A 23,198-nucleotide genomic window follows, 5' to 3' on the forward strand; every position below is an offset into this window, starting at 1 on the left:
TAGTATACACACACATTTTTATTTTACTTCATTTTTACATACACACACAGACATATATATATACAGTATACAGTATATGTGTATACTATATGTGTGTATATTTATATATGTGTGTGTGTGTGTGTGTGTATATATATATATATATATATATGTGTGTGTGTGTGTGTGTGTGTGTGTATGTATGTGTATGTGTATGTATACTATAAAACATTGATTTCATTTTCATGACAGTAAAGTATTTAAGCACCTAAAAATCAGTTCTCATTACCGTATGTATTTTTTGTTTTTTTGTTGTTTGAGTGTCCCATTATTCTCAGTGGTGAAATCATTGTATTCATGTATTTGTTAAATCTATTGCAGTAAAAAATGTGTGTAATCACTTCTGCAAACCCATTGCCTTTTGGCAAAATTCACAGTCAGTTTTGATGAAAAAATGTCACTTATGTTATTTGTGGAGAAAGAGGGGTTTTTTTTGGATGGGCTGCAAAAAATGTGTAAGGGATTTTTTTTCATTTTTTTTTTCGTTTAATTAGATATTTATTAGCCGACAAATCCACATTCCACATCCAAATCCAATTATTCACAATGATTTTTTAGGTCTATCAAGTGCTTGACTACAGTGATGCAAGCATAGGCACTCAAAGACCGGAGGATCGCATAGAATAAATGCAAGTCTAATATATATTCAGATGCTACTTCTATCTAGATATAAATTAGCAATTGACCCTTTTTGGTGAAATATAACCAGGACGTTTCTTTTTTCGAGATATTCGCCCACCAAGCAGTTAGCTTGGAAAAAAAAATCTTAGCAATAGGCAAAAAAGTCGACTTCAGATGGGGTGCTTGGCCCGCAACAGAGGTAAACGAGTCGACTACATAGATTGACAAACTGATGAATAAGTCCCATACAGAAAGTAGAAAGAACTGTCCTGTGAACAGTCCAGACAGAGCGATCAGTACAGACTACTACTACTGGCCACTTTAGAGAGCTCAGTCTAAATGAGAATTTAGAAGGTGAATCAGGTAGAGGGGTTTAGAAGTGTGTGTGTGTGCGCACGCTCAAAAAAAAAAAGAAAGAAAGAAAGAAAATGTGCCTGTGTTCTATTAATAATTCCTGTCCTAAATGTGTCTGCTTCCAGACAGCCTGTTTCCCATACAACAGCCTCTACTCTCTTTCTTCTCCTCGCATATTCATTCTCTCTCGTTTTTCTCGCTCATAATTTATGTGCTCCAGTCTCTTTTTTTATCCTGCATTTAAATTTCACACAGAGGAGAGGCGGCAGCAGTGAGCCAGTCAATAGATGTGCTAACACTTAACACAACCCCTGCCGAAGCAAACAAAAACAGATCGTTGGCTCTTCAAACAGCTCTTCAGAGATCCACCTTTCTGTAATGCTTGTCATTGTCCTACAAAGTGAAGGAAGGAAGCCAAGGACAATTTATTGCAGCATTTCTTAAGAGTGGGCTTTACTGGACATGCAGGCTCAGTAATGTCCTTCAAGTTACATAGTAAAAAGCCATTAAGTAGACACTTAAATTCTTGCATTGAGAGTTTAATGTTTTACACATCAGCCAGTGACCGTTTTGTATGATATTAAATTAAATATTTAGATATAAATAGTAGAGTTTTTGTACTTAGCTGTTGTTTTTCGCATATCGGTAACAAACAGCACAAGTTATTGCGTCACTTAATTGTGGCATCTTGTGCAAGTCTCCTCTCAAGTTGTGTCTGAATATCTGTATTTTCGTAGTATACTTATTCAACTCTTAACATATGTATTTTTTAAGAATGCGGGCTAATGTGAGAGTTTTGAGTTACTGGCCTTATTTGGTCCGTGGCCTCAGTGCTATATCTCACATTTTCTGATTCACCCTTTGCTGATTTAAACATTTTCTTTGACACTTGGTTGTGAATTCTGTGAAGCACTTGTAAGCTAGATAGAATGTAGCTTGCTGGCATAGATGCTTTGTCAAAATTGCAAGAAAGGTAGAATTGAGTAAGAATGAGTTTAAAATGACTAGCAATGTTTTATCATGTATTGCATGTCACCATTTTCCAGCAGACATGTTTGTTTAGAATTCTTTAGAAATATTAAATAATGTAAAACATTTTTTTTTCTGAAAATGTGTGCAGGGTTGAAACTATAAAATCAAATTGGTCCATAATACTGCTCCACATAAAAACATACATTTTGTCTTGATTGGCTGTTAATGTGTCACATTGTCAGCATTTTTGCTTCCAATGTAAACAGACACATTTCTGAGGGGTTTTCTGAAAGTGTCATTTGGATAATTGGGAATGCTAGCATGCTAACTAGGGTTGGGTATCGTTTGAATTTGAACGATTCTGATTCTGATTCCTTGTTTCGATTCCGGTTCCTAACGATTCTCGATTCCGATTCTTTTAAGAGGCAGGGTCAAAAAAGTTTAGCTAACCTTGCTAACCAACGGCCTTTCTGAAGGAAATAATCCTTTCTGAAGGAAATACTCCTTCTGTAAAAATACTCCTTTTGTCACAAATTTTGCATTTTGCCGAGATTTCGTTATTTTTAGAAAAGCGAAGCCATACTTTGGATCGCCGACGTAAGGTACTCATGTTCGACTCGCGTGGTTATGCCAACACTTCCGGTAGACGCTTCTTCGTTGGTGTTGTTCAGCGGTTTCTTCTTCTGCTCGGCGGACTGTGAATATCGAAACTAGGAATCGAAATTTTAACTTTTGAACGATTCCGGGAAAAACAGTCTCGGTTCCAATCGATACTCGATTCTCGATACCCAACCCTAATGTTAACAGATAGCTTTTTCCAGATTTGTTTTTACATCATTGGTTACGGCAGTGCTAATCAACCAGGCACACGTATAGTGGCTTTCTCAATGGTGCTAGGCTGCTGGCTTATGGATAGCACTACTTGCAATCTCTTGGTTACCAGCTTACTACTTACAGCAAACCATAGCTATTAACCTTAGCGTGGAACTTGACCCTCCACCATCAGTGAAGTTTTTATGTTAATCGTTGTCCAGTGCTTTGTTGTCTCTGAAGGTTATTCTAGATGTTTTGTTTTTTGTTTTTTTCAGACTGCACAGAGTGCATCAGTTTACAGCTAGCAGGAGCCCACTTAACTGGAGACATGGATGTCTGAGTGACATTTCCTCTTCAGAGTGATTGATCTGCCAACTGTGTGGACCCGTCATTTTACTTGAGGCCTGAAAGATTTGAATTGCAATAGGGTTGTGATCAAGGTCATTGATTGGTTGATTGTGTTGTTTTTCAGATTCACAGAGGCTGACACTCTGGTGATGGGAGATGTGACATATGGGGCCTGCTGCGTGGACGACTTCACTGCACGCGCTCTGGGAGCCGACTTCATGGTGCATTATGGGCACAGTTGTCTGAGTGAGTATGCGGACACATACGCACACACACACAATCATTATTCATGTGCGAATTAAAGGGGTAGTTAACCTAAAATGTAACATTCTGTCATCATCAACATCATTTTCTCACTCTCTTGCTTTCTTCTGTGGAATGCAAACTTTTATGATACTTATTTTGATGTATTTCTTTCTTGTCAGGCCCTGGTTAACATTCACTTTCATTGTATAAAACTATATTGCTATTGTTAAAGGAGTAGTTCACTTTTGAAAAAACTTTTGCTGATAATTAACTAATTTACTCACCGCCATGTCATCTAAGACGTCTATGTCATTCTTTCTTCAGTCGAAAAGAAATTAAGGTTTCTGATGAAAACATTCCAACATTTTTCTCCATATAATGCACTTTAGGGGGAACCAAACGGTTCAAGGTCCAAAAGACAGTTTCAGTGCAAACTGTTCAAAGGGCTTTAAACGATTCCAGATGATGAGTAAGGGTCTTATCAAGCGAAACGAAAAAAAAACAAAGTTTAAGTTTTATAAGCTCAAATGGTCGCCTTGCTCTGTTCTGTGACGAACATTTGTGACTCTCCTGGTCGAACTCGTTCATCAAAATGAACAAATCTTTTTCCGAGTCATTTGGTTCATTCATTTGGATTTGTTCATTTTGATGTTCGAACAGGAGAGTCACGAACATGCATCGCAGTACAGAGCAAGGTGAGCATTTGAGCTTATAAAACTTAAACTTTGTTATTTTTTTTAAATGAGCGATCGTTTCGCTTGATAAGACCCTTATTCATCGTATGGAATCGTTTAAAGTCCTTTGAACATTTTGCAGTTTGCACTGAAACTCTCTTTTCGACCTTGAACCGTTTGGTTACCAGTAAATTGCATTGTATGGAGACAATCCTGGAATGTCAAAAACCTTAATTTCTTTTCGACTAAAGAAAGAATGACATGGACATCTTGGATGACATGGCGGTGAGTAAATTATCAGCAAAATTTTTTTTCAAAAGTGAACTACTCCTTTAACTAAAACTACTAAAATTGTTTTCAGTTATTAACTTATGTCAGTTAGTTGTCATGGCAACATTTCTAATTTTCAAGCACTAAAATTTCTATTACTGAAATAAATATGAACTGAAACCATATAGAAAAAAATGACTAAACATGACAAAAGGCACATAACAAAAATACTCAAATTTAAACTAAAATGAAAACTAAAAATATAAAAAAATAAAAGCTAATTCAAAATATTAAGAAATAACATAATAGCACATGTATAATACTTTAATAGCACATGTATAATACTTAAATATCACTCGTATGGATGGAAAAGTGCGGTGTGGACTCCTTTTGTGTTCCACAGAAGAAAGAAAATAAATCCGCTTTGGATTCCCCATAGTTTGGTTTCCTTTAACATACGTATAGACTTCACGCCCTCAAATTATATTTCATAAAGACGTCTCATGTTCCCTTCCTAAGGTTTCTCGTGAGCATGTTTCAAGGTCTTTCATTAACGGGTAACTGCTTGTTTGAGAAAAATGAGAAAGAGACCAAGAAAGCTCCAGGGCAGTCTCTAAGAGCAAAGGTTGGAGACAGTGAGCCGTGGTAAGGAGAAGTTGAGATGTATGGATTTTAATCTTGAAGTGCTTTGCAAAGCTGCTCTCAATAGCTCAGTGTGGTAGCCGGTCTCAGTCGTGATGTGTAAGGGATAGCAGATGTTTTGAATGGGCCTGCCTGCACGTGTACAGAGCAGATCAATAGCGAACATGCATTACGGGTGTCCTTTGAAAGGCCTGGATGTGCCTGTTTAGAGAAGGCCGCTCCTTCACCCCACGTTGCCCGTCAGCAGCCCGTCATACAGTAGAGGAAATGCTAAATCAATAGGGCCAATATATCTCCAGCAGAACAATCACATCTCTCCCAAATACCAGAGCCGGCCAAGGGAATATTAATCCTGCGTCTGAGGGGACGAAGCCTTCAGCAAAGAATAAATAAATAAATATATTTGTATATTGTACACTAAGTACACTATTTTTCTTACTATACTGTGACATATCTTATACAGTATGTCACAGATGCAAAAATCGTATATATTTTATATATTCTTTTATATTTATTTTATTTTTCTGTATGTGTATTTGGATTGGAATCGCTTGCCATATCATTTATTTTTGCTCTGTTTGTTTGGCTGTTTCTTTTTAGTGATATTCTTGAGACCAACAATATTCAAATATCACAGGTTAAATGGAGTGACTGTGACAATTTTGATAGCAGATGCAGAAAGCTTATTTTTCTGTGGTGATTTTGCTGACCAAAATAAAAAGCTGACGAAGCAGAGGTAAAAAGTGAGTGTTCATTCTGTCACTGTGAAGATGTTGTCAATGATTACAGTTCACCTTCTGGTTGATTCAATAGCATCTATATTCTTTAACGGATAGAATGAAAGGTTGCTCCTGCTCTCTTTTAATGGATGTTAATTGTATATATGTATATATACATATATTTATACACTTTTTATACTGTACTTTGTACTTTTTATAAACACACAAACCACAGACCTCTGGCATTTTGAACATGTCACTGGGCATGTGCATACCTGTGAATTCTTTAGGGCTGCAACTAACGATTATTTTGATAATCGATTAATCGGACGATTATTTTTTCGATTAATCGATTAATCGGATAAAAAATGTATTTCATTTTTTTGTTTATTATAACTAAAAAAAAACTAAAAACCATGTGTGTTAAACAATCTTCTTAATATAGACAACTTCATTATATAGAAAAACAACAAATAAAAAAAATATATGACTAACCTATGACAAAAATGCTATTGTAAACTAGATGGATAACTCAGAAAAACTTAGCCTAGAAAAATCACAAGTGCACAATAATTTTATAAAATCTGAACATTTAGTGAAAAAAAAACATTCCTTAGTGGGGAAAAAATAAGAGACAATAAGTGTAGCACTATCTAAAACGTTACACATTGCTCTTTGTATTGTTGTTATACATTCATGAAAAACATGTAAAAATCAGATGCACAGCTGTTTAGTGAGGAAGCAATATTGACTGTGTATTATACAGTATCTTTGCAATAGTTTATTAAGCCTTTTCTTTTAACAGTTTTAAATTTCAGTTAGGCTACTGTGCACGTGAAGAACAATTATAGTGCGCCGAGTCTACTCTAGTGTTGTGATCTAACAGACACTCAGTAGAAAGTGATTAAGTTACAGCAATAAAAGTCTAGCAAGATAGTCATTATATTACGAAACCATAGACCTTTATCTACGGATCAATTATAATAATAACATTGAATCATCTTGGAAAGAGTTTCATCATCTTAACTGTTGTAACGCGACGCGCTGTTTGAACACCGAATAGAGAATGACTGACAGCCGCAGTGGAGGGAAAAGCTTACGTTAACTTGAATTTAATGACTTAAATATACATTTCTATCTCACATTATACTACAGTATGGCTTCATAAAGTATACACGATTAACGCAGGTCACCTATTTTGGTTTCAAAACGGCGAATTTGCCGAAAGGTGAATGATTTTCGTGTATGCTGCATATTGATAGCGGTTTCCTGATGCCCGCAAATTAGTTCAAACTCACGGAATCAAGAGTGCGCATGCGAGACAGAAGATAATGTGCTCCAAACCGTCCGTGTTGCGCACAGACCGGCGAGGGAGAGAGACTGCGTGTGTGCCTCATGAAGCGCATGTAAGAAGCGCATGTAGCATGTAAACAATCCCCGTGACGTAATCAGACCAACTAATCGATAATGACATTCGTTGACAACGATTTTCATAATCGATTATAATCGATTTTTATCGATTAGTTGTTGCAGCCCTAGAATTCTTTCATTTTTTCCAACTTAATGAAGCTCCTCAAACATATCTAGCGAGGCCAGTAGGGGGCGTTCACCCTGTGGTCTTTGTCGGTCCTAACACCCCAGTTTAGTGCTGGGGATACTGTACTGTCAAAGAGCACCGTCCTTCGGATGAGATGTAAAAACCGAGGTCCTGACTCTGTGGTCATTAAAAATCCCATGGCATTTCAAATAAAGAGTAGGGGTGTAACCCTCGTGTCCTGCCCACATGCCCTCCATTTTCCCTTGCCAATCATGGCCTCCTAATAATCCCCATCCACTGAATTGGCTCTATCACTCTCTCTCCTCTCCACTATAGCTGGTGTGTGGTGAGCATTGTACAGTATAGCTGCCGTCGCATCATCCAAGTCAAGTGGATGCTGCACACCAGTGGTGGTTAAGAAGAGATCCTGATTCTATTCTATTCTATTCTATTATTAGTGGTGCTTGCTGAAAGCAAGGCAACACTATTACTATTGTGTTTTTTGAGTCGGCCAAAAAGTTTGGCACGCTACTCCTCCCGCAGTTTTTGTCACACACCCATGAATGAGGTCTCAAAACGTGCGGATTATTCGGGAATGGTGTGCTATGACTTTTCTAAGCGATCGGGGGTACGATGTTCGCCCGAAGGGCGAACAAATTTCCCAAAAATCCCATAGACTTAACATTGCGACAAACTTTGACGACTCATAGCTCCGAGCGAGAATTTCACAGAAGCCTGCGATTTACCACATTTGAAGAGACTGACAGGCTTTGTAAGAACATACCTCACAATGGGGTAAAAGTTGCACCCCTGGGGGGCAGGAGCTGCCCAAATTTTCCCCCATTGACCCCCATGTTATTTAAAATTTCTAGTATAGCATTATACTATTCCAGGAAAAAGTTTGGCGCACTCCTACGTCCACAGTTTTTGTCACAGACCCATGAATGAGGCATCAAATCGTGCGGCCTATTGAAGAGAAGTGTCCTATCACTTTTATCAGAGATCGGGGGTACGGTGTTCGACCCAGGGGCGAACAAATTTCCAAAAAATCCCATAGACTTAACATTGAGACAAACTTTGACGACTCATAGCCCCGAACAACGATTTCGGAAAAACGTGTGATTTGCCACATTTGAAGAGGCTGGCAGCCTCTGTAAGAACATACCTCACAATGGGGTAAAAGTTGCACCCCTTGGGGGCAGGAGCTACCCAAAATTTTCCCCATTGACTTACTATGGTGAAGGATGTCCCATCAAATGCATGTGTTTTTCCTACTATGGTAAATTGCATAGGGATTTTGTATTGAACATAGCTCTGGATCATAGTGTCATAGAGACAAGGGGGCGGGCTCATTTTACTCAGACGACCAATCAGTCTCTCAGGATCATTGTGAAGCTATCAAGCCACGCCCTAGCAACCATTTAGAGCACCTTAGCAACAACTCCCATAGACTTCCATTGAAAGAGATCAAAGGGATATCTCAGGATATAAGTGTCATAGAAACATGAGGGTGGGCTCGTTTGACTTGGGCCAGCAAACAGCCAATCCTGAATCACCTCAACACTTACTGGCAACGCCCTAGCAACCATTGTAGAGCACCTTAGCAACCAAAATCCAAAGAAGGATATCTTCCATTCTGAATGTCATAGAGGCATGGGAGTTGGTTTATATCATTCATACTGACAAGCAGCCTTTGGAGTTTCATGATTGGCAGCTACCAAGCCACTCCCTAGCAACCAAACAGAGTACCCTAGCAACCATTTTGCAAGACTTTATCTCTGCATCAAAACATCGTATAGAGATGGGGGTTGGTTCATACATTCACATTGACTTTGGAGCTTCATGATTGGCAGCTGCCAAGCCACTCCCTAGCAACCAAACAGAGTACCCTAGCAACCATTTTGTAAGACCTACATCTCTGCATCAAAACATCGTATAGAGATGGGGGTTGGCTCTTTTTACTCATGCTAGCAAACATGACTTGCTACATGCTACACATGCTAGCAGAGAATAGCTACATGCTAATATTGATTAGCTAAGTGCTAAATCATGCCAAGAAAATGCTACAAATTTCATAGTAACCATCTGTGACAACTACCAACCACCTATACCAGAACATCCAAGCAACCTCCTAGCAACACCCTAGCAACCACCTAGCAACCACCCAGAACACGCTAGCAACACCCTAGCAACCACCCAGAATACCCTAGCAACCGCCTAACAAAACCATAGCAACCACCCAGAACACCCTAGCAACCACCCAGAATACCCTAGCAACTGCCTAACAACACCATAGCAACCACCCATAACACCCTAGCAACCACCCAGAACACCCTAGCAACCACCTAGCAACACCCTAGCAACCACTCAGAACACCCTATTAACCGCCTAGCAACACCATAGCAACCACCCAGAACACCCTAGCAACCGCCTAGCAACACCCTAGCAACCACACAGAACACCCTAGCAACCACCTAGCAACACCCTAGCAACCAGCCAGAACACCCTAGCAACCACCCAGAACACCCTAGCAACCGAGCGAGCTTTTTGTCACTGCAAGCACCACTTCACATTTTCCTCTGGAAATGTACATTCTAGTCTGCTTATATTATCTGCCTTTATTTTAGCCCTTAAACAAAAACATGGATAAGGGAAGGAGACGAAGGGATGACTCTTAGCTCCATGACTCTTATTGACAAAAGCTGTAATTGCAGTGAGTAAGTGCTCTCAGTCTGCCGTGCTAATTGGATAAGAGAAATGGATTGATTCCACTTAACTTCAACCCTCCGGCCCCTCACATCTTTTGACTTTGTTTTCTAGCACCTGCGGAAAGAGGTTATTGCCACTTGTGTGTTTCATATGTGTTTGAAAATAGCCCTGTATATATGTGCATTTTGACAGTGCCCCACTTAAATGTAAAACTTTGCAAGAATAAAAATATATTGCAACTTTCTCTCTCCTTTTGCTCTCTCTCTCTCTCTCTCTCTCTCTCTCTCTCTCTCTCTCTCTCGGTGTACATCATTTCCTCTAGTTACTAACCATGGACTTGGTTCAGGACGTTTGTTTTTTAGCTCTGTTTTAAAAACCTTTTTAGCTGCCTCACTCACTACTATATAGGCAGCTGCCTTCTAAGGGATCATCTTATGCCTGGTTCAGATTACACAATTTTGGCACGATCCGTTTGACGTAGGGTGTCGTGGGGATTCGTAAACGACAATGGGCGTCGGGACGCAAGATTCGATCGTATCATCTCGTATAGTGTGTCATAGTGGGTGACAACCTTCGGCGCGTCTGCGATGCTTCACGCCATCACAACAAAAAGACTAGTATTTTTTTAACGGTCGTCCACGACGATTCCGTCACATGTATGAGGTTGACCAATAGGAGCACAAGCTTTTCCGTATACAACTTTCAAAAAAGACAAAACGAAAGAGAGACGATGGTGCTAATGTTAAAACTAGAAGTAAAAATATATAAGAAAACAATATTTTTACCTCAAGTTCTCTTTGGAGGATTGACAGACTGTCCATACTGTCCTCTTGAAGCAGGGCTCTCAAGTCTCACGCAATGGCCGTGAGACACACGCAATTCAACCAGCTCAGACACTCACACGCCACACCGTGTATTTCATAAACATACAAAAACATACATGTGATACTGTCTTAGAATAATTAATAAGAGACCGTATAATTGTTCAGTAACACATTACAATAAGGTTCATTAGTTAATGTATTTTCTAACATTAACAATGAGCAATACATTTGTTACAGTATTTATTCATCTTTGTTACTAATGAACCTTATTGTAAAGTGTTACCATTGTTTGTTTCTAACATGTTTCCTGCCTGATGTTAGAACAACACTCAGTAAATGTGTTGTTACGTTTGTGTCCTTTTTAAAATGTTTGCATACAGGTTTGTATATGACACTTAAAGATATGAAAATCCTGTTCTCATTTTGAAGAATGTTGGTACAGTAACCTACTAACTTTTTTGGTTACCATTTTGACTTTTATTGTATTGACAAAAAACAAAACAAAAAAACACACACGCACAGAATGTTCATTTTTGAGTGAACTATCCTTTAAAAAGGGATAGATTTCCAGACTATGTGCTCTTTCAAAGACGTCCTATCAAAGTATGCTTACTGAGAAGCCTCTGTTGATCTTGCTTTGAGTGATATAATTATTCTCCCTCTCTTCCCACTTTATTTACGGTCTTGTCGTCTGTTCTTACATAGTTAAACTCCATGTTTAAAACACTCTCTAAAGGTGGCATTTGCCTAATAGCAAGTGAAATGGCCATTAGAGCAGTGGCTTTAAAGAGAATGCTTCAAGAAAAGCCGCAATTATGACCATCAGCAGTAAATAATGTAGATGGAAGAAGACTGAAGCCCGCCTCCCTCTTTCAGCTCTGCTTCAAATGGGGTGTGAAATGAATGACATTAATAGCAGTTGTGCGATTTTTCTATTTTCTTTTGTAACTGTCATCTGTAGATCTGAGGTAGGCTGAGTGACACAAACTTTCTAGAAAGTTTTCAAGACATTTACAACAATTCAGTGTTTTAGTTATACACTTAATGACTCAATTTCTGGAGTATTTCCATGTTAAATAAATACTGTAGCTAAAAAAATGTAATGTTTATTTAATTTGTACTATTGTATTTGTCCTACTTTTTGTAATTAGCTTTGTCCTTTTTTTTACATAAAATAATCATCATGAAATAAAATTTCTCAAACTATGGTCAAATCGCCCACCCCTATGCTAATGTTGTTTGTGTCTCAGTCCCTATAGACTCGACTGAGGGCATCAAGATGCTGTACGTGTTTGTGGACATCCAGATTGACACTGCCCACTTCCTGGAGACGCTCAGGTTTAACTTTCCTCCTGGCCATTCGCTCGCCCTTGTCAGCACCATCCAGTTTGTGGCTGCTTTGCAGGTGACCTTTGAACCTCCCGATTCTTCCTCAATGATAAAACCATTCCCTTCGGTTAAAAATGTTCTCTGATTCGTTTACTGTCTCTTTCTCTCTATCACTTACCTTCCTGCTTCAAGGTCTCTGACAGCACATACGGCTGCCCTTGTGTGTGTGTTTGCGCCTGTAACAGTGTGTGTTTGTGTATGTGGGTGTGAAATGCAGTTAAAGTTATTTTGAACTGCGCAAGAGGAATTATCAGAAGGCATGTTGCACTCAGCACTGTACCTTATATAAGTGTGAGATTTTCTTGCCTTCCTCTTTTTTTTTCCTGTTTTGTTCTCCTCCTCGCTGTCGGTTTCACCCTCCTGCCTAAAAATGACCCCTCATTTCTGGAAATAGCACGGCTTGGTTGTCGTGTGTGTGTGTAGGCCCGTGCCTGTGCTTTGGGTGGGTGCTTGGGGTCAGAGGGGTGTGAATGCATGCGTTTTATGTGTTATTGTTATTCTCTTTGCTCATCAAAAACTAAATCTTAACTTGAATGTCTCCACCCCCATTGCATTACTGGAGCTTTTTTGCCTTAATTTTTTTTTTTTGGCACAATTCCTTTGCTTCCTTTTTGTTGGAAAGGAAAGCCTGTAGGTGTTGGGAGATGTGTTGGATGACTGTGTCTCTGATTGTATCTGTCTCTCCTACCACGTTTCCTTCGAAAAAGGTGTCGTTGCACGTTCTGGAGCCGGAGCTCAGCTAGATCTGCAATCTTCTCTCCGAGCCAGACCATGTTACAACTTGACTATATTACAATATAACCTGTCCAGAGCTTTTGATGCAAGTTTTAGAAACTTTTATATACTGTATATATATATATATATATATACATATATATATATGTGTATAAACATGTGTATGTATATATATATATATATATATATATATATTTATATATATGTGTGTGTGTGTATATGTACTATATATATACAATGAATAACAATACATAACAATTAGTTGACAAATAGTGTTCAAAATATTTTTTTTTAATTATACTTCAGTTTATATGCATTAAAATGATTAAAAGTGACAGTGAAGACATGGTTACAAAATATTTCTATTTTAAAGAAATGTTGTTTTTATTCTTTTGAACTTTCCATTCATCAAAAGAAACCTGAAAAAACTGCATCATGATTTTAAAAAAAAATGCAGCACAATTTTTTTCTAAATTTCTAAAAATAAAAATGTTGCTTGAGGAAAAAAATCAGCAGATTAGAATGATTTCTGAAGGATCATGTGTCACTAAAGACTGGAGTAATTGCGCTGAAAATTCAGCTTTCCCAGCATAGGAATCAATTATATTTTAAAAAATGTAATAAAATAGTACGGTGTTTCACAATATTGCTGTTTTTCTGTATTTTCGATCAAATAAATGCAGCCTTGGTTGAGCATAAGATGCTTTTAAAAACATTTAAACAAATCTTACCTACCTTACCTACCTAAACTTTTGAATGGTAATGCATATAATATTTTATGGCAGCTCTGACATTTACTAATATGCAGTACAACCAGCATGATTGTGATATTGCTGTTAAACACCAGAAAGAAAAAAAAACCTTAGGTTTCCAAAATCGGTCCAGTTTGTTCACCAGTAAAGACAAGACTTTATTTTATTCTTAACATATTATATTTATATTATATTTTCCTGCCTTCGGGTCTCTGACATTAGTGGTATTAGGGGGGTTGACGTTGAGCCTTCTTTTCCAGCCCAGAACTGCCTCATCAGGAAAGCTTTTCCAGGCTGAACAGAATGTTGGTGGAAAAGTTGCTTCCTTGGACTCAGCATCCCTTTTTGTTTTCTCTTCTCAGGCAGCCAGTACAGAGTTAAGGCCAGATTACGAGGTGTTGGTACCTCAGTGTCGACCACTCTCTCCAGGGGAGATCCTTGGGTGCACCTCACCTCGTCTGGACAAGCATGTCAATGCTGTAATGTAAGTAAAAAAAACACTATGGCCCATCTTGAGTATAGCGTAGTACTAGTAACTGTGTGTGTGTGTGTGTGTGTGTGTGTGTGTGTGTGTGTGTGTGTGTGTGTGTGTGTGTGTGTGTGTGTGTGTGTGTGTGTGTGTGTGTGTGGACCTGCTATACCGTATGTTGTGGGGACTTAATGTGGGTTTTCTGTGATGGTTAGGGGATAGAATAGTTTGTACAGTATAAAATCATTATTTCTATGGAACGTCCTCATAAAACATAGAAACCCATCTGGTGTGTGTGTGTGTGTGTGTGTGTGTGTGTGTGTGTGTTGTTGACTACTCACTATTCCTCACTAAATGCAGAGGACAAATTCCAAGTATGGGTCACCATACTTGGCCTTCACATGTCACTTACACTTATAACTTATAGTGCATTGTTATTCTAAGGGGGAATATTTTTTCATGGGCATCAAAATAACCTTCACTTTCTTTGAAAAACCCTTTTCAGTTGATATGACCAAAATGTCAGTAGTAGGAAAAATAATACTAAATAATAATATTATTTTCCACTTTTCAAATTACTTTTCAAATTGGAAGGCCCTCAAGACCCTCCCTTCATTTTTACCTGATGCATATTGTTTTTCTTTGAAATATCACATTACGTAAGTTAAATGCGTTTCAAATGCAGTTTCATGCTGTCATTGAGGAGCGTGTCAAGTGCTGTTGTAACACAGAGACGAGACATTAAGCAACAGATATATGTGTGTGTGTGTGTGTGATCTATTATTCTCTGTATCACACAGCGGCCATGAGCAGCAAGCTCTGCTCTTGTGAGATAGAGGGGAACCTCATGTCTGTGTGTGTTTGTGTTGCCTGCCTCTTAATTCAGCATGCAGTCTTTGATTAATGTTGGTGTGTGTTTGAAGAGAGAGGAAGAGAATTGATGTTTTTTTTTCTTTCATTTTCACCCATCACCTCTTCATCAGGGGGTCTGTCAACTTTAGACAGACAAAAGTGGCCCTGTCACTGACCCCTAAAATGACATGGCTATTATGCAAATAGCCTTTCATAGATCATTTACTTTTCGCCCTCACCCTCTGCAAATTAAAAACTTTCCCTGACACCCACGGTGTAGTAATGTGATCGTATATCGCAAAGCCGAATCGCCATCATATAATTAACAGCTTATTAAGCTTATGCAGAGCCTGACTTTCTCACAAGCAGTAATATTTTGGCCGGGGGTCTTAATAAAGTCCCGCGGAGAAGGTGATTACAGCTGATTGTGTTGAAAAATTACACAGGTCTGTGGCCTATTGGCACCTTCATGAAGTGTCCGTTGAGTTGGGCGGATCATAAAGCGCTCTGTGTTTAAAGGGTTAGTTCACCCAAAAATTAAAATTATGCCATTAGATTTAGTCTGAGAGTTTTCTGTCCCTCCATTGAAAATGTATGTACGGTATACTGTCCTTGTCCAGAAAGGAAGTAAACACATCAAAGTAGTCCATGTAACATCAGTGGGTTAGTTAGAATTTTTTGAAACCCCGAAAATAAGTTTTGGTCCAATAACAAAAACTACAACTTTATTCAGCAATGTATTCTCTTCCGATTCTGTTGTCACTCCACTTCAGTGACGCTGATGACGTAAGACGCTGCTGATGCCTATCTGGTTCGTCTGTGTATTCGGGTTCAAATAAATATGGCTGGGCAAAAAAATGTAAGTCTTTCTCTGTGTCGAAATCCTTAGAAATGTGTGTGAAGATTGTTTTGTTTACAGCGTGCATCTCTCTTAGACTGTAAACAAAGCTCTTTCGCACCAGATACATATTAGCAGCGTCTTACGTCATCTGAACGCGTATTGTCAACAGACCCGGAAGACAATACAATGCTGAATAAAGTCGTAGTTTTAATTATTTTTGGTCCAAAATGTATTTTCGATGCTTCAAAACATTCTAACTAACCCACTGATGTCACATGGACTACTTTGATGATGTCTATTTCCTTTCTGGGCATGTATACATTTTGAAAAAACTCTCGGACTAAATCTAAAATATATTAAATTGTGTATCAAAGATGAATGGAGGTCTTATGGACTTGGAACGACATGAGGGTGAGTCATTTATTACATAATTTTCATTTTTGGATGAACTAACCCTTTAATAAAATTTGACGTATGCCACAGGTCTTCACGCCGACCTCTGGTTTCCACTTGGGATTTTTTTTCTGAAATAAGAGGCAGGACCATCTCATTGCTAAAGGCATAATGAACTGAACTGTGGGTGAATGGGTCGGTGCTGTGAAAAGCAGTTTTTAGAACTGCAAATTGGCCCATTTCTAATCTTGTATTCTCAGTAGTGCCATCTCTGTGAAATGCATCAATTTGTGTTATACCATTAAAAGCTGAGCCGGGGAACCTCTTAGAGTTTAATGCCTCCGCCATAAATGCAATATTTGTAATAGAGGCCCTTGAAAGAGAGAGTGTGGTAATCCGCAATAACTGGTGTGTTTAATTACGGCAACATATAAAGCGAAAAGTATGTGGAGGAGGAATTGTTTTGTCAATGACTGTGTCCAACTGCTGCCTTTGTAAGTAGTACAGTATATAGTACAGTTTTTGAAGGTGACATGGATATATATTTCACTGTGATATCACATATTTGTTTCTATAGTTGGTGGAAAAAAATTAAAATGGCTGCTGATCAAGGTATATTTTTGTCAGTACAGCAGAAATATATTATAGCTTTCAAATATTGGCTTGGGGTTCAAAAAGGTTGGAAACCACTGTTTCTGATTATTTGTTGTGTAATGCTATGATATTCTGAAAATAGGGATGCATACGAAGAGTTCAGATGCACAAGCCTCTAAATGCCATTTGAAATTTTCTTCTTTAATGATGATTTTTATCAAACTTGTATATTTAAGTCGGCAATGATAATTACCTATTAATTGTTATTTAAGTGAAATTATTGAACTTAAATATACAAGTTTGATAAAAATCATCATTAAAGAAGAAAATTTCAAATGGCATTTAGAGGCTTTTGCATCTGAACTCTTCATACATATTCAAATTGAGGTTGATACAGATAAGACCATATTTTTATTTTAATGCTGTTAAGTTAACCAATAAAAAAACTTAAATGCTGTTCTGCTTTGTATACAAATAAAGTCAATCTTTTTGAGGAATACACATACATTTTGGCATCATAAAATGGATTTTCATTTTGTGATTTGCTAAAGATTGCTTTCAAGTGTTTTTGAAGAATAACTTTTTTGAGTGTTACATAATGGCAAAGATCATGTAAATGGAAAAATGTATGAACATTTTTTAGAGGATAAGCCCCATGAGATGAAACATCTCATTTTCATGGGGGTCCTCGGGATCATGTCCAAACAACATTAAACAGCAAAACAACAGAGTTGATACAAAATATAAGATAAACCTTAACCACACACTCACACGCGAACACCACGCACACCCACGTCTGCCCACACACACCCCCAAGCTCTCACTATCCACCCAGTCACAGATAAAGTAAAGTAAGTCATAGTGGTTCCCAAGCTGTGGTATGTATACCACTAGTACACAATTTATTTTATACCACCTTTTTAATCTAAGACTAGACTTTTAGATATACCATCTCTAACAATAAGTAAATAAAGAAATTTCAACATTGGTCGATAACTTATAAACCAATAATATATCTTGCATCACTGCTTTCTGTCTGAATCCAGGTTCCTTAGGAGGTTCAAGACGGTGTAGCAGCACAACAGGTTTTTTATGTTTGAGGGACAAAGAGAGTGAATGCTGAAGAATGTTTTTTCTGTCACTGTGTGTGTGTGTGCGAGAGGGAAGTAGGCAGGTTGGCAGGTTTAGCCTTTGCTCCGGTGGGCCCAGGGGGATCCCACCCACGGTATGTTCCATAGAGTTTTATAAACGTGTCTTAATTAGCTTTTCTGATTGTGACTACGTTCCCCAGGGCATCCATCAATTTGCCAGGTTAATCTATACTCCCAGTACTTATGGCAGGTCCTCTCCCATCAGCACAGCCGAGGATAATTAGTGTGTTGAGTTGCGTTTGCGCGCTGTCCGCGTCATGACCTCATCATATCACACAGGTTTATTTGTGGAGTTTCTGGATTGTAGCCCATCATCTTCCGTGTCTATGACTCGCTCTCTGGCTGGTTAATGTTGCCATGACTTCGAAGTGAGTAGGTCTTGCCCTGAATGCTTGCTGAATGTTAGAAGGGTGATGCTCTGGAGTCTTCTAGGCCTAGACCCATTGGCCTTTATATTTTCCTAGATAAATCACAGAGGGAGAATGAAGGTAGCAGAGTTTTATTCTTTCTGCCCACTCAGACTTTCTCTCTGACGGAGTTTTGTTTCTGTCTATAGCTATCTTGGGGATGGAAGGTTTCATTTGGAGTCCATCATGATTTCCAACCCAGAGATACCTGCCTACAGGTAAACCAATGTGCAATTGTGCATTTTTTTTTTTTTTTTTTTTTTTTTTGCTAAAGCAAGCATCATTACTAAAGCTCATTGTCTTTAAGCTTTGATCTACAAATCCTGCAAAGAAGAAATATCCAAAGTAAATTGACCAAATTCAGCTGTTTTGATGATATACTGGACATCTCCTTCCTTTGGCTATTTTTATTTATTTATTTATTTATTATGATAATTTCTAATAATCTAAACAAACTAAACAAATTTGGCAAAATAGTAATGGGAAAAAGTTCAAATCAATTTGGTTGAAAATTTGGTCAATTGTTCACATTTTCAGTGGTTAAAAAGCAAATGCTTTGCATTTACTTTTAAAGAGGAATATCTGAACAACAAATTATTTTAAAACTAGAAATGCATCGTTTTTTTCTCAGTCAGCACAATTGCATTGAACACACCTGAGTGCCATAATTTTCATATTATTTTTCCAAAGTTGTTGTGCCTGCACCTCTAAAAGTATTAAAGATATCTTAATATCCTTACTAGATAATTTTTTTATCTTCATTTTCAAGCCCCATAGATACGGGGATCTCAATGTGTCTCCATGTTCTATTTGTTTTATGTGATCCATTTTGGGTCAAAAAACAAATGTGGCTCACTTTGCACCAAGGCGATAATTATTGCATTTAAAGAGGAAAGTCTGAATCAAGTTTAATTTGAATTAATATTTTTGGAACATGGAACGTTTAGCTGAACTTTTACATTGAGCTTTAGTTACAGTTAACCTAATATTGTATTTATTTAGTCATTTTATTTGTATTGCACGTTCACCTGGCGGACGATAAAATGGGAAATGAATCCCATAGACTTATCTTGAATGATGAATCCAAAATGTCCTAGCAACTACCTTGCAACACTCTTCAGAAAATTTAAGGATCCAGTTCTTCTTCTTTTTTTTTTGTATTTTATTGTTTGTAAATAATGTGTTGTCCTCCATATCTGCAGGTATGACCCATACAGTAAAGTGTTTTCTCGAGAGTATTATGACCATGAGGCAATGCGGGCCACCAGACTGCAGGCCATAGAGAGAGCTCGCTCAGCACAGAGATGGGGCCTCATCCTAGGCACCCTTGGCAGACAGGGAAACCCCAAAATTTTGGAGGTAAGACTATCTGCTATCCTTTGTCATGCAATATGTTTTCTGGTAGTGTAAAAATGTCTATCTTCCTTGCTCAGTTCAGTCTTGCACCTGCTCTGAACGAAACACACACACACAGCCTGCGGCATTTGGCCGAGAGGAGAGTTCACCAGGGGCGTTAATCAATTGTTTTGGGAGGGGCAGGTCACCTCCCTGTCTTCTTTCTCCTCTTTTTCCTCTTCTTCTTCTCCTTCAAATCCTCCTCTCTTTGTTATCTGCCTCTTTTCATCTGTTCAATTGGATGTATTTGGATTTGGTTTTGTTTTGGCAGCATTTTCTCCCTTTCTTGTCTCATCCTTTTTTAATTGGTGTGCTTCGAGAAGACGAGTGAGATGAATTCCGCATCTAGACAAACAGATAGTGGATGGTGATTCTGGCGGCGATGTCTGTAGCTCTCATCAAATGCTTTTTTTTTTTTTCTAATCCATGCCTTATTCCTGTCGGAGTGCCTTTTAGATCAGTGGTTCTCAACTGGTGGGTCACAACCTAAAACAAGCCCGTAGGTCTGTTCTGACAGGGTCGTACACACTGCTTAAACGATGCTAGTAAATATATAATTGTGCTTCAATAGCTTATAAGAGAAAACTCCTCCCATATCTTTTGTTGTTGTCAAAATCTATTATGATGCAAATTCATTTGTAATTTAATAAATGTAAACTTTTATAGTACTATATTTGCTCATCAGATTGTGTAAAGTCTAGGTCTTTTAGCAAAGCTATGTTTCAGAAAATACTACAGAAAATTTTAAATCTGGTTCTGGTGAAAAGAGGATTAAATCACATGAGTTTATCTAAGAAATGTCTCTGGGTTTATGTAACACATCCCTGCATATTCTGTGTTTGTCATATAAAACATACTTGATTAACAGTGAAGTCTTATGAAATGATTTTGGAGAAGAGGAGCGAAGTCTTCTTCCCCTCCCTCCCTTCCCTTTTTTTATTTATTTTTTCATGGTGTGCTTTGAAGCCGCCCGTTCACCTGAATGCCTCCTCACTGATGTCTGGGGGTTTTTGCTGGTAATATTTGTGGTCCACTGGGTTTCACACTTCAAAGTGTGTGGGGAGAGTCTGGTAATGCATCACTTTGTCCTGAAGTGAGCAAGAATTGTGCTATTATTCACATTCCTGTTGAGTTAATAATTAGCATTGATGGCTAATGAACAAATGAAAGGTGTATTAGAATGTCTTAATATATACACTCAGATTTGTTTAATATTGTAGTTGGGACATCATATGACTTCTGTAGTTCTTAAATTAGAGGTGAAGTGTTTAGTTTATTTGCCACTCTTTGTACTTGTCAGTAATTTACACAATTTGGAAACAAGTTGTCTTATTAAGTCATAGACTTCTTATGCAAGTACAATTATACCACAAGAGATCTGTGAACGTGTAAATTATTCACACAGAATCATTTTATTCTATTCTTCTGACTTTTTTCACGCTTAGACTTTTGACACTCTTTTCACTTAAATGTGGCTGCAAACTGGCAATCAAAAACTTGCTGCATTCTGTTTTACCTTAATTATTTATAGCTGAGAAAAATGAGAATATTATATAGAAAATCTTTTTTTTTCTTTTGATATTGGATTTGTCAAAATGAATAATCATATTTCATACTGTATACTTTTAGTTATCCATGACAAAATAAAATATATTTGATTATCATTTTGGTGAGAATTTTCATTGGCTTCCTATATATGCCAAATTAACATATCCCATTAATCTCTTTTTCTTATGAGTGCTTCATCTCGCCCCAGTCTTTAATTCAGCTGTGACATTATCTTAGTGACGTCAAAGTAGGAATTGAACTGACATGGGACTTTGCGTGACAAACTGCAAGACAGTGAATCATTTCTATCATACGAGAGTCTGATAAGACAGATCTTTTCAACAGGACAACGGTGCTCTGTTCAGGCTTAGGCTAAAATTGAGCTGGATCATGATCAGATGATATGGGCTATGAGAAATGTTCAGTGATAAATCACCTCAAAGTGTCCTACTGTCTTTGAAATGTCATAAACGTTTATTTTGTAATGACTTGGAGAGCCGAGAAAACTCATAATACACTCAATATCGAGATGCATCAATATTAGAATTCTGTCTGATACTGATATATTGATTTCTGTCAGGATCACTATCGTCAAATAGGATTGACAATTAGCATACAGTATGGATTGGCGATATGGTTCTTGCGCATCCATGCAGCCTTGCATGGATAAGAGGGTAAACAGAACAGAACCAACATGCATGTATTGCAGGTATCATTAATTCAAGATTTTAAAGTATAACATGATTTGAGAATTTTTTTTCTGATACAGAAACGCGATAGCTGCTGATAATACTCTTAGCTTATATGTATACAGTGATAGGTGTCATATTCCTATAGGCAGACATAAAAAAAAAAACATTGTTCTAAACTCTACAAGGGAATTTAGATATCACAAAGTTCTAATTCAATACAGTATTAAAAATCAATATTCATTTTGAGATTACATTTAACGTTAATTATAAGTGTTTGGAAAGATAAACTTGAAGCAAGTGTTAGATGATTTAAATGTAGTGCATGAAATGTTAAATATACAATCCTATGTAAATAAATAAAAATGCTTGATAATTAATACCAATATATTGTGTATCCCGAATTGCGATTCATCTTAAATGTGTTGAGTGGAGTTCAGGTCTTTGCGCAGATCAAGTAAACAAGTATAAATCAATCACTAATAAATCAAGGCCCAATATTATTACTGGAAAAAAAAAATCAAGCTAAACTGGCCATTGATGTTTGCAACACAGAACTGATGCTGGTTACTAAAGCGTTTACACAAGCTGTTTACACACGTTCGGCATCAGCGGTTCTGTGAAGATTTTTCATTAGGCGATATAGGAAGCTGTTTTCTTGTTTTTCAGTAAATTTGGGAATACTTGGTTGTAATGATTTTCTGTTCTCTTTCCTCCTTCAATGTTTGATGTGGGCTGTTCTCATTGACCTTGAGTTTTGTGCATAAAATTGTGTTGTTTTTATGTAAATATGTGCAACAATCAGTCTCTCTCTTGCTCTCTCTCTCTCTCTCTTCAGCACTTAGAGTCTCATTTGGAGTCTTTAGGCCGTTCGTTCACACGTGTGCTCCTGTCCGAGATCTTCCCCGGCAAGCTGGAGCTCCTGGCAGACGTGGACGCGTGAGTCTCTCCCCCATCTACATGCACACTCATGTTCTCCATTTCACTCAATTAAACATTAGCTCCTGTGCATCAGATGAAGAAGCTCCACATTCATCTGAGTTTCAGCATACCCTGAGGACAAGGCATGGGCCAGTAGAAATATCACTGACAAATATGTCAGACATGGTCACAGGTTTTGTTAGTGAGGACCTCCCCTGTGGCATATGTCTTATTGCTGTGTGTGGTGGGCTTTGAGATTATTGAAGTTCTGTGCAACAAAGGAGTTTTGTACGG

At 37.9% G+C, this 23,198-nt stretch overlaps 1 protein-coding gene across 3 annotated transcripts in view; it reads left to right on the forward strand.

Annotated features, from left to right (window-relative positions):
* The window catches only part of dph1 (diphthamide biosynthesis 1), an 89,679-nt gene that overhangs the window by 46,322 nt on the left and 20,159 nt on the right, over positions 1-23,198 (forward strand). For all 3 annotated transcript variants that reach the window (XM_089121206.1, XM_089121207.1, XM_089121208.1), the window contains exons 4-9: positions 3,272-3,393; positions 12,019-12,173; positions 14,007-14,128; positions 18,501-18,569; positions 19,554-19,710; positions 22,822-22,922. In XM_089121206.1, coding sequence (XP_088977332.1) covers positions 3,272-3,393; positions 12,019-12,173; positions 14,007-14,128; positions 18,501-18,569; positions 19,554-19,710; positions 22,822-22,922 — 726 coding nt within the window. The remainder of the gene's footprint in view (positions 1-3,271; positions 3,394-12,018; positions 12,174-14,006; positions 14,129-18,500; positions 18,570-19,553; positions 19,711-22,821; positions 22,923-23,198) is intronic.

The sequence above is a fragment of the Pimephales promelas genome, chromosome 16, assembly GCF_988280905.1.
Source record: "Pimephales promelas chromosome 16, fPimPro1.hap1.1, whole genome shotgun sequence".
Taxonomy (NCBI): Eukaryota; Metazoa; Chordata; class Actinopteri; order Cypriniformes; family Leuciscidae; genus Pimephales; species Pimephales promelas.